This window comes from Mustela nigripes, chromosome 3, assembly GCF_022355385.1.
Source record: "Mustela nigripes isolate SB6536 chromosome 3, MUSNIG.SB6536, whole genome shotgun sequence".
Taxonomy (NCBI): Eukaryota; Metazoa; Chordata; class Mammalia; order Carnivora; family Mustelidae; genus Mustela; species Mustela nigripes.
This window is the reverse complement of record NC_081559.1, coordinates 65,129,266-65,142,687: the sequence shown is the minus strand read 5'-3', so window position 1 is coordinate 65,142,687 and position 13,422 is coordinate 65,129,266. Positions and strand designations below refer to the sequence as shown.

Sequence of the window (13,422 nt, the reverse complement as noted above, 5' to 3'; positions counted from 1 at the left end):
GATTTCCAAGCTCTTTACATGTCAGAACTAAAACTGTGATTGGCAAATCTGAACAGCACCCTATACCGAGGAATGAGCAAACCCCAACTTGGAGGGCACTGCTGTTGACTACCTGGCTGTCCTGACCCAACCACCTGTGCTGCAGCTGTTATTTTGTACCCTATTCATGTGATGGAGCAGCTCCAAGTCTAAACATCTTATGCTGAACATTCTATGCTGGCCGTCCTTGCCTGGGTTGTGCCTGAAGATCAGGGTGTTCAGCTGCCACAGGGTCATGGATGTGTAATGTGTGGCGGTAATGGCATGACCTCTGAAGAAGCAAAACAGCCCTTGTGTGCCAGGTGCACCTTGACTGGATCGTGGTTGATATATTCAGCTATACATCCCCTCAACCACCTCTCACCAAAATGACTAGGAGGAGGAACACCCAACAGAGGGAAAATTCAGAGACTCTGACCTCTGCCACAGAACTACTGGATATGAACATAAAACAACATGTTGGAAATGGAAGTCAGGGTAACAATCATCCAGGCAATGGCTAGTTTGGAGAAGGCCATTAGTGGCAACATAGAATCTGTAAGGGCGGAAGTAAGAGCTAATCTGACAGAACTTAAAAATGCTGTCAATGAGATCTAATCTAATCTAAATACTCTAACAGCCAGGATAAGTGAGGCAGAAGATCAAATTAGTGATCTAGAAGACAAACTGATAGAAAAGAAGGATCAGGAGAAGGCCTGGGACAAACAGCTTAAAAGCCATGAAAACAGAATTAGGGAAATAAATGACACCATGAAACGTTCCAATGTCAGAATTATTGGGATCCCTGAGGGAGTGGAGAGAGAAGACTAGAAGATATAATTGAACAAATACTGGATGAAAATTTCCCTAATCTGGGGACTGGAACAAGTGTTTATGTCCCAGAGGCAGAGAGGATACTCCCTCCAAGATCAACGAGTTTAGAAAGACCTCTAGGCAATAATTGTGAAATTCATGAGTCATAAATTTGGAGAGGATGTCTTAAGGGCATCTAAGGGGAAGAGATTCCTTTCATACAGAGGAAGGACCATCAGAATACGTCAGACGTATCCACAGAAACCTAGGAAGCCAGAAAGGGCTGGCAAGTCGTATTGAGGGCACTAAATGAGAAGAACATGCAGCCGAGAATACTTGATTCAGCAAGTCTGACATTCAGAATGGATGCAGAGATAAAGAGCTTCCAAGACCAGCAAGGCTTAAAAAATTATGTGACCACCAAGCCCGCACTACAAGAAATATTAAGGGGGGGGGGTTATAAAAGAAGAAAGAACCCAGGAGTAACATAGAGCAGAAATTTGCAGAGACATTCTGTAGAAACAAGGACTTCACAGGCAACATGATGTCAATAAAAAGTTATCTTTCAATAATCATGTGAATGGCGTAAATGTTCCCATAAAGTGGTACAGGGTTGCAGACTGGATAAAACAACAGTATCCGTCCATATGCTGTCTACAAGAGATACACTTTGGACCTAAAGATATTGAAAGTGGAAGGATGGAGAACCATCTTTCATGCCAACAGGCCTAAAAAGAAAGCTGGAGTAGTGATTCTCGTATCAGATAAATTAGATTTTAAGCTAAAGACTGTAGTCAGAGATACAGAAGAACACTATATCATTCTTAAAGGGTCTATCCACCAAGAAGATCTAACAGTTGTAAATATTTATGTCCCCAGCATGGGAGCAGCCAACTACATAAGCCAACCGTTAACCAAAATAAAGAGTCATATTGATATGAAAACATTAATTATAGGGGATCATAACACACCACTCTCAGCAATAGACAGATAATCTAAGCAGAAAACCAATAAAGAAACAAGAGCTTTAGGGGTGCCTGGGTGGGCTCAGTGGGTTAAGCCGCTGCCTTCGGCTCGGGTCGTGATCCCAGGGTCCTGGGATCAAGCCCCGCATTGGGTTCTCTGCTCGGCAGGGAGCCTGCTTCCTTCTCTCTCTCTCTGCCTGCTTCTGAGCTCTCTCTGTCAAATAAATAAAATCTTTAAAAAAAAAGAGAGAGAAAAAAAAAAGAAACAAGAGCTTTGAATGACATATTTGACCAGATGGGTCATAGATATATATAGAACATTCAGCTTAAAACAATACTCACTCTTCTTCAGCGCACATGGAACTTTCTCCTATTAGACCACATACTTGGTCACGAATCGAGGCTCAACCAATACCAAAAGATTTAGGTTATTCTTGCATATTCTCAGACCACAATGCTTTAAAACTGGAACTCAACCACAAGGAAAAGTTTGGAAGAAATTCAAACACTTGGAAGCTAAAGACCATCCTGCTTAAGAATGTTTAGATCAACCAGGAAATCAAAGAAGAACTTAAACAATTCATGGAAACCAATGAGAATGAAGACACATCAGTCTAAAACCTATGGGTTACTGCAAAGACGGTCCTAAGAGGGAAATACATAGCCATCCAAGCCTCACTCAAAAAAATTGAAAAATCCCGAATATAACAGCTCTCTTTACACCTTACAGAACTAGAAAATCAACAATAAATTAAGGCAACCCCATGCACAAGAAGGGGAAATTATTAAGATTAGAGCAGAGATCAATGAGTTAGAAACTATAGATATGGTAGAACACATCAATGAAACTAGAAGCTATTTCTTTGAAAGAATTAATAAGATCGATAAACCACTGCCCAAACTAATCCAAAAGGAAAGAGCGAGGACCCAAATTAACAAAATTATGAACGAGAGGGGAGAGATCACGACTAACTCCAAAGAAATAGAAACGATCATCAGAAATTATTATCAGCAGTTATATGCCAATAAGTTAAGCAGCATAGAAGAAGTGGATGCATTCCTGGAAACCTATAAACTTCCAAGACTGAAACAGGAAGAAATAGACAACCTGAATAGACCCATATCTAGTAAGGAGATTGAAGCAGTGATCAAAAAACTCTGAAAAAATAAGAGTCCAGAACCTGACGGATTCCCTGAGGAATTCTACCAAACATTCAAAGAAGAAATAATACCTATTATCCTGAAGCTGTTTCAAAAAATAGAAACAGAAGGAAAACTTCCAGACTCTTCCTATGAAGCCAGCATTACCCTGATTCCCAAACCAGGCAAAGATCCCATCAAAAAGGAGAATTTCAGACCAATATCACTTTTGAATATGGATGCCAAGATTCTCAACAAGATCCTAGCTAATGGGATCCAACAGTACATTAAAAAGATTATCCATTATGACCAGGTGGGATTTATCCCTGGGATTCAAGGGTGGTTTAACATTTGCCAATCAATCAATGTGATAGAACAAATCAGTAATAGAAGAAACAAGAACTATATGGTCCTCTCAATTGACGCAGAAAAAGTGTTTGACCAAATACAGCATTCATTCCTGATTAAAGCTCTTCAAAGTATAGGGATAGAGGGAACGTTTCTCAACTTCATAAAATCTATGAAAAACCCACAGCGAATATAATTTTCAATGGGAAAAACTGACAGCCTTCCCATTGAGATCAGGAACACCACAAGGATGCCCACTCTTGCCACTGTTGTTCAACATAGTACTAAAAGTCCTAGTAACAGCAATCAGACAACAACAACAACAAAAGTATTTAAACTGGCAAAAAAGAAGTCAAACTCTCTTTGCAGATGACATGATACTTTATATGGAAAGTCCAAAAGACTCCACCCCCAAACTACTAGAACTCATACAGCAATTCAGTAATGTGGAAGGATACAAAATCAATGTGCAGAAATCAATTGCTTTCTTATACACTAACAATGAAAATATAGAAAGGGAAATTAGAGAATCGATTTCATTTATCATAACACCAAGAACCATAAGATACCTGGGAATAAACCTAACCAAAAAGGTAAAAGATCTGTACTCGAGGAACTATAGAACACTCATGAAAGAAATTGAAGAAGACACAAAAACATGGAAGAGCATTCCATGCTCATGAACTGGAAGAATAAACATTGTTAAAATGTCTATACTGCCCAGAGCAATCTATACTTTCAATGCCTTCCCGATCAAAATTCCACTGGCCTTTTTCAGAGTGCTGGAACAAACAATCCTAAAATTTGTATGGAACCAGAAAAGACCCCGAATTGCCAAGGAAATGTTGAAAAAGAAAAACAAAGCTGGGGGCATCACATCGGCTGATTTCAAGCTTTACTACAAAGGCTGTGATGACCAAGACAGCATAGTATTGACACAAAAGTAGACACACAGACCAGTGGAACAGAGTAGAGAGTCCAAGATATGGGCCCTCAACTCTCTGGTCAAATAATCTTCAACAAAGCAGGAAAAAATTTACAGTGGAAAAAGGATGGTCTCTTCAATAAATGGTGCTGGGAAAATTGGACAGCTATGTATGGAAGAATGAAACTCTTTTTACACCATACACAAAGATAAACTTGAAATGGATAAAAGACCTCAACCTGAGGCAGGAATCTATCAAAATCCTAGAGGAGAACATAGGCAGTAACTTCTTCAACATTAGCCACAGCAACTTTTTTCAAGACATGTCTCCAAAGGCAAAGGAAACAAAAGCGAAAATGAACTTTTAAGACTCCCTCAAGATAAAAAGCTTTTGCATGGTAGAGGAAACAGTCAACAGAACAAAGAGGCAACCCATGGAATGGGAGAAGATATTCGCAAATGACACTACAGACAAAGGGCTGATATCCAAGATCTATAAAGAACTCCTCAAACTCAACACTCACAAAACAGATAATCACATCAAAAAAATGGGCAGAAGACATGAACAGACAATTCTCCAAAGAAGACATACAAATAGCTAATAGACACTTGAAGAAATGTTCATCATTAGCCATCAAGGAAATTCAAATCAAAACCACATTGAGGGGCGCCTGGGTGGCTCAGTGGGTTGGGCCGCTGCCTTCGGCTCAGGTCATGATCTCAGGGTCCTGGGATCGAGTCCCGCATCGGGCTCTCTGCTCAGCAGGGAGCCTGCTTCTCTCTCTCTCTCTCTCTCTGCCTGCCTCTCCATCTGCTTGTGATCTCTATCAGGTGAATACATAAAATCTTTAAAAAAAAACACAAAAAAACAAAAACACATTGAGATACCACCTTATCCCAGTTACAATGGCCAAAATTAACAGGACAGGAAACAACAAGTGTTGGAGAGGATGTGGAGAAAGGGGAACACTCTTACATGGTTGGTGGGAATGAAGTTGGTGCAGCCACGATGGAAAACAGTGTGGAGATTACTTAAAAAATTAAAAATAGAGCTACCCTATGATTCTGCAATTGCACTATTGGGTATTTACCCCAAAGATACAGATATAGTGAAAAGAAGGGCCACCTGTACCCCAATGTTCATAGCAGTAGTGGCCACAATCGCCAAACTGTGGAAAGAGCCAAGATGCCCTTCAACAGACAAATGGATAAAGCAGATATGGTGTACACACACGCACACACACACACACACACACACACACAGGAGTATTACGCAGCCATCAGGATGAATACCCAACTTTTGTATCAACTTGGATTGGACTGGAAGAGATTATGCTGAGTGAAATAAGTCAAGCAGAGAAAGTTCATTATCATATGGTTTCACTTAAGGAGCATAGGGAATAATATGGAGGACATTAAGAGAAGGAAAGGAAAAGTGAATTGGGGTAAATCGGAGGGGGAGACAAAGCATGAGAGACTGTGGACTCTGAGAAACAAACTGAGGGTTGTGGAGGGTGGTGGGGGGTGGAAAGAGTGAGCCTGGTGGTGGGCCTTAAGTAGGACACGTATCTCATGGAGCACTGGGTATGGTGCATAAACAATGAATCTAAGAACACTGAAAAAATAAAATTATATTTCAAAAAACCATTTTGAAAATTTTGGGAAATAGAAAAAAGTATAAAAAGGAAAACAAAGATCATTCCTAAACTCATTCATCCACTGATGACAGTTTTGTTTATTTACTTGTGATACGTACTTAGCATGTGTGTAAAAATTTTTTCCGTTCTAGTTGAGAATACAGTTTTGTACTTTTTTCCCCCCACTTAACCTTACCCACTTAGCATTTTCTCACATCATTGAGAACTATTTGTGTATCTTTTTTTTTTTTTTAAAGATTTTATTTATTTATTTGACAGAAATCACAAGTGGGCAGAGAGAGAGAGGAGGAAGCAGGCTCCCTGCTGAGCAGAGAGAGCCCGATGTAGGACTCGATCCCGGGACCCCAGGATCATGACCTGAGCCGAAGGCAGCGGCTTAACCCACTGAGCCACCCAGGCGCCCCTATTTGTGTATCTTTTTAATGACTGGAAATTACCCATCATATGACCGTACCATAATTTATTTAAGTGTTCTCTCATTGAACATTCAATTTTCAAATTTTAGCCATGTAAAAATATGATACATAACACAAATCTTTGCTAGCATTTTATCTATTTGTAATTCTGTGTATTTAAAAAAATTTTTTTAATTGAAGTGTAGTTGCCATTTGCTCATATTTTAGATTCTTTTCTCTTTTTAGGAAAATATTTTACTTATTTATTCATGAGAGAGAATGGCAAAGGCAGACAGAGCAGGGAACCCGATGTGGGACTCTGTCCCAGGACCCTGGGATCATGACAAAGGAAGGCGCTTAACCAACTGAGCCACCTAGGCACCCTTTAGATTACTTTCTTAGACTAGTTTCCTAGACAGGGATTAACCATGTCAAATAACGTAATTACTTTTCAGTTTAGTAAGTGAAGGAGAATGCCTGTGTCGATGGACCCTTGCTAGCATTGCTTCTATGGTTTTTTTAATACGCTAATTTAATATTTTAAAAAGTAACTCAACAACTTTAATTTACATGATTTTTTCTTCTAGTACTTCTAAGTCAAAAGAGTCTTTTTTTTTTTTTAAAGGATTTTATTTATTTATTTGACAGAGATCACAAGTTGGCAGAGAAGCAGGGAGAGAGGAGGAAGCTGGCTCACCAGCTCGGTGGGGGGGGGGCTCGGTCCTGGGATCGAGCCCCGCATTGAGCAGAGAGCCCAATGCGGGGCTCAATCCCAGGACCCCAAGATCACGACCTGAGCCAAAGTCAGAGACTTTAACCCACTGAGCCACCCAGGCGCCCCCCAAGAGTCTTTAAAAACTCCAGTTTTAGGGCGCCTGGGTGGCTCAGTGGGTTAAGCCGCTGCCTTAGGCTCAGGTCATGATCTCAGGGTCCTGGGATCGAGTCCCGCATCGGGCTCTCTGCTCAGCAGGGAGCCTGCTTCCTCCTCTCTCTCTCTCTGCCTGCCTTCTGCCTACTTGTGATGTCTCTCTGTCAAATAAATAAATAAAATCTTAAAAAAAAAAACCAAAAAAACTCCAGTTTTAACTTTATAATGTAACAACTGCTGCCCTGGTGGCTGGTCTCTTACTTTGGGGGTGGGACTGTTACCTTGGGAATTTGGGAAAAGAGGCCTGAGAAGGGAACCAGTGTTACTGAGTGATCAGTATATGATAAGTCATACCAGCTCCTAACAGGTCATATCAAACATTTAGCCCCAAATTTGTCTCTAGCAACAGCATTAGAAATATTGTTTTGACCCTGATCTTCGGTATGCTGGGGACTATGGTTTCATTTTTGAGTAAAAGATTTGAGATGTGCTTTAGAAAATCTTAAGACTTATCGTGGTAGTCCTTTGTGGACCTGTCAGTACATTTATCTAACCGGTTCTTCTTAAATTAACTTGTATTTTAAACCTATCACACCTGTTAATAATAATAATAATAAATAATAATAATAATGTACTCAGACTTTAAATAATTTTCATTTTTTATTGCCAATTTATTAATTTTGTTCTTTTCATTTTCTTCTTTTTCCTTTATAGTTATTTGAAAATTAGTTTTATACCTAGTGAGATTTCCATCCTGGTCTATACTCTTTCCATTCTTCCATCTCCTCACCTAGATGAAGTGGAAATGTCTCGAATTGAAGCTGTTGTACCGCATTGTGACCTAAATGACCTGAATGGTTTAGCTACATCTGTTTTAAGATGGATTCATTATGATCGCAAATATCTGGATAATACCCCTGGGAAACAACTGAGACTGCTTCAAAAACTAGATCACTATGGTCTTCAGAGATTACGAAAATTCAACAATTTGAATCTATTATGGGAAGAACTTAAATCTTTAAAAGGAGACTGGTTTGCGGAGTCACTTCTTGAAGAAACAGTTGCTACTTTACAGCGCTTGATGGATGAAATTAATTACAAAAATGTTGCAGAGATTGCAACTTTTATTTCTAGAACTAACTACCTTAGTACTTTGCTACTGGATAGGATTGCCTCAGTGGTCGTTCAGCAGATTGAAAAGGTGATAATGAGTTTTAAATAGTTGTCAACTTCTAAAAGCATAAATGTTTATCATAAGTACTTTGAGAACTTAATTAGAATTGGAATTTTATTAGCTTTTTATTTTATTTATTTATTTTTTTTTAAAGATCTTGTTTATTTGAGAGAGAGAGTGCATGCGAACTGGAGCAGTGGTGGGTGGGGTAAGGGCAGAGGGAGAGGGACTAGCAGACTCTCTGCTGAGCAGGGAGCCCAACACTGGGCTGGATCCCAGGACTCTGAGATCATGCATGACGTGAGCTGAGGGCAGATACTTAACTGACTGAGCTACCCAGGCACCCCTGGAATTTGAATTTTAAAAGTTAAGTTCTAGTATCTGGTTCAGCAGTTTGTTTCTCCTCTGAAGTTTTTTTCCTCCAGTGTAGATCTGGGGAGTATAGCAGTCATCTTTTGGTTCACTACAATATTTTAAAGACTGTAGTCAAAACTCATTGTCTAGAAAGAAATGCTTAAAACAATATTAATTGTTTTAAGAAAATGAAGAATGAATTTTGTTTTCTTTTTTCTTATTTTCTATAATCCTGTGATGTTACTTTTACTATTTAAGAATGACTACATTCAAAAGTGTGAGATAAGTGTGAAGAATGAGGGAAGGGGCACCTGGGTGGCTCAGTGGGTTAAAGCCTCTGTCTTCAGCTTAGGCCATGATCCCAGGGTCCTGGGGTCGAGCCCTGAACCAGGCTCTCTGCCCAGCAGGGAGCCTGTTTCCCCGCTTTCTGCCTGCCTCTCTGCCTACTTGTGATTTCTGTCAAATAAATAAATAAAATCTTAAAAAAAAAAAAAAAGAATGAGGGAAATGTAGGGTGTACACTGACTTCCGTATTCTTAAATTGTCAGTGTGTCTTCTTACAAATTTATTTCTGGAACTTATTTGTAAATTGTTGCCTTTTGGATTATGTGAGAAGCAGCTCACTTAAAAAAATCTATATCAGGATAAGGCTTTTACTTAGGAGACAGTATTTCTCCCAAAATAAAATAAAAATCTGTCTTATTTGTTTAGCATAGTACCTGGCAGTCAATAAGTTTTATTTGAGTGAGTGAATAATGATATTTTAAAAATGAATGAATGAAAGAAAAATGATTATAAACTAACTTCTTTAATTACATTATATGATGAGTCTATAAAATGGACTGATAACCACAGAATTCTGTTTCCTGTTCATTTTAATGTCTAATGAATTCTGCAACAGGATTTTACACCTAACAAAATTAATTTGCAGATTATCTGATTAATTTTTTTCTGCACTGATAACTTAGAGGTACTAGAAACTACTGGTGATACTAAGAAGATTATAAAAATTGGAAAAAGTAGTAAGTAGTGATGCATTTATCATTTTACTCTAGGCAAGTTAGAAAAAGATTTCTACCCACAATAAAAATTAGGTTAAATTTTTGTTTCATTTTACTGAAGTTTAAACTATAACTTTTTGTTGTGTTTATACAGATCCACCCTTTTGTGATCCTTGGTATTATTCTTCCATTTAGCATCATGAACTATGATCCACCTCAAAATGATGAATTTTTCAGGATTTGCATTCAATACCTGAATTCTTACTTAAGTAGGTATATTGTTTGATAATATATTGAGTAAGTATGTTGGAGGATACTATTGCCACTGTGGTAAGAAATATTTCTCATTTAAGGGGTAACCATAATAGCTGTGAGTTCTAGACCTAAAAAAAGTTTGTTATCCATTTTTTTTTAAGATCTTATTTACTTATTTGTCAGAGAGAGAGAGAGAGAGAGCACACACAAGCAGACAGAGTGTCAGGCAGAAGCAGAGAGAGAAGCAGGCTCCCTGCTGAGCAAGAAGCCTGATGCCAGACTTAATCCCAGGGCCCTGGGATCATGACCTGAGCTGAAGGCAGCAGCTTAACTGACTGAGCCACCCAGGTGTCCCAATTTATCCATTTTTATTATGAAAAATATAAAGCTTAAAGAAGAAATGGAAAAAATCAAAGAGTGCCTATATTCTCACTGGGCAGACTTAGTAATTGTTAACATTTTATCATTATTTGCTTTACTGTTTGTTTCTCTTGCTCTCTTATTTTTTTGGAACCATTTCACAGTAAGCTGAAGGCATCATGACCTTTCACCCCTAATTGCTCAGGCATACGTCTCCTAAGAATCATGACCTCTTCTATCACCACAACACTACTATGACACCTAAGAAAATTAATAGTCCCTAATATCTAATATACAGTCCATGTTTAAATCTCCCTTATTAGTCTCAAAATACCTCTTAGGGTGGTTATTTTGGGCCCAACATCCACTCATTGCATTAGGTTGATACCTCTTTAGTCTCTTATAATCTAGATATTGTTTTTTTTATTCCTTTCCCCTGCCATTGACTGGCAATGTGATATGACAGCCATGTCTGATACTACTTTGTGAATAGACAAGTAAAATGGGTTGCTGTGATAGGTTTATATTTAGTCATGAATGGGCGTAGGCCTGTTTGGCGTTCATATATACCTATTTTTTTTTTTAAGATTTTATTTATTTATTTGACAGAGATCACAAATAGGCAGAGAGAGAGGAGGAAGCAGGCTTCCCGCTGAGCAGAGAGCCCGATGTGGGACTCGATCCCAGGACCCTGGGATCATGACCCGAGCCGAAGGCAGAGGCCTTAACCCACTGAACCACCTAGGCGCCCCCATATATACCTCTTTTTAAGTAACACAATTATGTAGAAAGAGCAGACTTTAAACTGAAGCTTATTGTGCTTTCCTGGTTGTTCAGTCTTGTGCCAATAGCCAGAAGGAAGTGAAAGCACATCCTTTAAAAATAAATAAATAAATAAATAGTTTGGGGCGCCTTGGTGGCTCAGTGGGTTAAAGCCTCTGCCTTCAGCTCAGGTCATGATCCCAGGGTCCTGGGATCAAGCCCCGCATCGGGCTCTCTGCTCAGCAAGGAGCCTGCTTCCTCCTCTCTCTCTCTGCCTGCCTTTCTGCCTGATTGTGGTCTCTGTCTGTCAAATAAATAAATAAAATCTTCTAAAAAAAATTTAAAAAAATAAATAAAATAAATAGTTTAAGAGAAGAAAGTTTGAGAAATACAGCTTTATTATTTTTTTTAAAGACTTACTAAGAGAATGGAAAATGCTTGGAGACCTTTATAAGTAAAATTTTAAATAATGGCATAATATTTTTATTTTGAATAATTATTAGATTTGACAGGTCACTATTTTTTTTAATTAAATTTATTTATTTTTTAAAATAAACCTATAATGTATTTTTATCCCCAGGGGCTGTGACTCTCCAGGTTTACACATTTCACAGCACTCATCGTAGCACATACCCTCCCCAATGTCCATATCCCCACCACCCTGTCCCATCCCCCACTCCCACCAGCAACCCTCAGTCTGTTTTTTGAGATTGAGTCTTTTATGGTTTGTCTCCCTCCCAATCCCACCTTCTTTCATTTTTTCTTTTCCTACCCCCAATCCCCCCACATTGCATTTCCACTTCTTCATATCAGGAAGATCATATGATAGTTGTCTTTCTCTGATTGACTTATTTCGCTAAGCATAATACCCTCTAGTTCCATCCACTTTGTCGCAAATGGCAAGATTTCATTTCTTTTGATGGCTGCATAGTATTCCATTGTGTATATATACCACATCTTCTTTATCCATTCATCTGTTGATGTACATCTAGGTTCTTTCCATAGTTTGGCTATTGTGGACATTGCTGCTATAAACATTCGGATGCACGTGCCCCTTCGGAGCACCACGTTTGTATCTTTAGGATATATACCCAGTAGTGCAATCGCTGGGTCATAGGGTAGTTCTGTTTTCAGTTTTTTGAGGAACGTCCACACGGTTTTCCAGAGTGGTTGCACCAGCTTGCATTCCCACCAACAGTATAGGAGGGTTCCCCTTTCTCTGCATCCTCGCCAGCATCTGTCATTTCTTGACTTGTTAATTTTAGCCATTCTGACTGGTGTGAGGTGGTATCTCATTGTGGTTTTGATTTGTACATCACTGATGCCGAGTGATTTGGAGCATTTTTTCATGTGTCTGTTGTTGGCCATCTGGATGTCTTCTTTGCAGAAATGTCTGTTCACGTCCTCTGCCCATTTCTTGATTGGATTATTTGTTCTTTGGGTGTTGAGTTTGCTAAGTTCTTTATAGATTTTGGACACTAGTCCTTTATCTGATATGTCGTTTGCAAATATCTTCTCCCATTCTGTCAGTTGTCTTTTGGTTTTGGTAACTGTTTCCTTTGCTGTGCAAAAGCTTTTGATCTTGATGAAATCCCAATAGTTCATTTTTGCCCTTGCTTCTGTTGTCTTTGGTGAAGTTCCTAGGAAGAAGTTGCTGCGGTTGAGGTCGAAGAGTTTGCTGCCTGTGTTCTCCTCAAGGATTTTGATGGATTCCTTTCTCACATTGAGGTCCTTCATCCATTTTGAGTCTATTTTCATGTATGGTGTAAGGAAATAGTCCAATTTCATTTTTCTGCATGTTGCTGTCCAATTTTCCCAGCACCATTTGTTGAAGAGGCTGTCTTTTTTCCAATGGACATTCTTTCCTGCTTTGTCAAAAATTAGTTGACCATAGAGTTGAGGGTCTATTTCTGGGCTCTCTATTCTGTTCCACTGATCTATGTGTCTGTTTTTGTGCCAGTACCATGCTGTCTTGATGATGACAGCTTTGTAATAGAGCTTGAAGTCCGGAATTGTGATGCCACCAACTTTGGCTTTTCTTTTTCAATATTCCTTTGGCTATTCGAGGTCTTTTCTGGTTCCATATAAATTTTAGGATTGTTTGTTCTATTTATTTGAAAAAAAAATCGATGGGATTTTAATAGGGATTGCATTAAATGTGTAGATTGCTTTAGGTAGCATAGACATTTTCACAATATTGTTCTTCTAATCCAGGAGCATGGAACATTTTTCCATTTCTTTGTGTCTTCCTCGATTTCTTTCATGAGTACTTTATAGTTTTCTGAGTATAGATTCTTTGCCTCTTTGGTTAGGTTTATTCCTAGGTATCTTTTGGTTTTGGGTGCAATTTTAAATGGGATTAACTCCTTAATTTCTCTTTCTTCTG

At 38.8% G+C, this 13,422-nt stretch overlaps 1 protein-coding gene across 1 annotated transcript in view; it reads left to right on the top strand.

Annotated features, from left to right (window-relative positions):
- FASTKD1 (FAST kinase domains 1) overlaps positions 1–13,422 on the top strand; it is a 55,147-nt gene that overhangs the window by 27,523 nt on the left and 14,202 nt on the right. The window contains exons 8-9 of the mRNA XM_059392776.1: positions 7,845–8,331; positions 9,814–9,928. Coding sequence (XP_059248759.1) covers positions 7,845–8,331; positions 9,814–9,928 — 602 coding nt within the window. The remainder of the gene's footprint in view (positions 1–7,844; positions 8,332–9,813; positions 9,929–13,422) is intronic.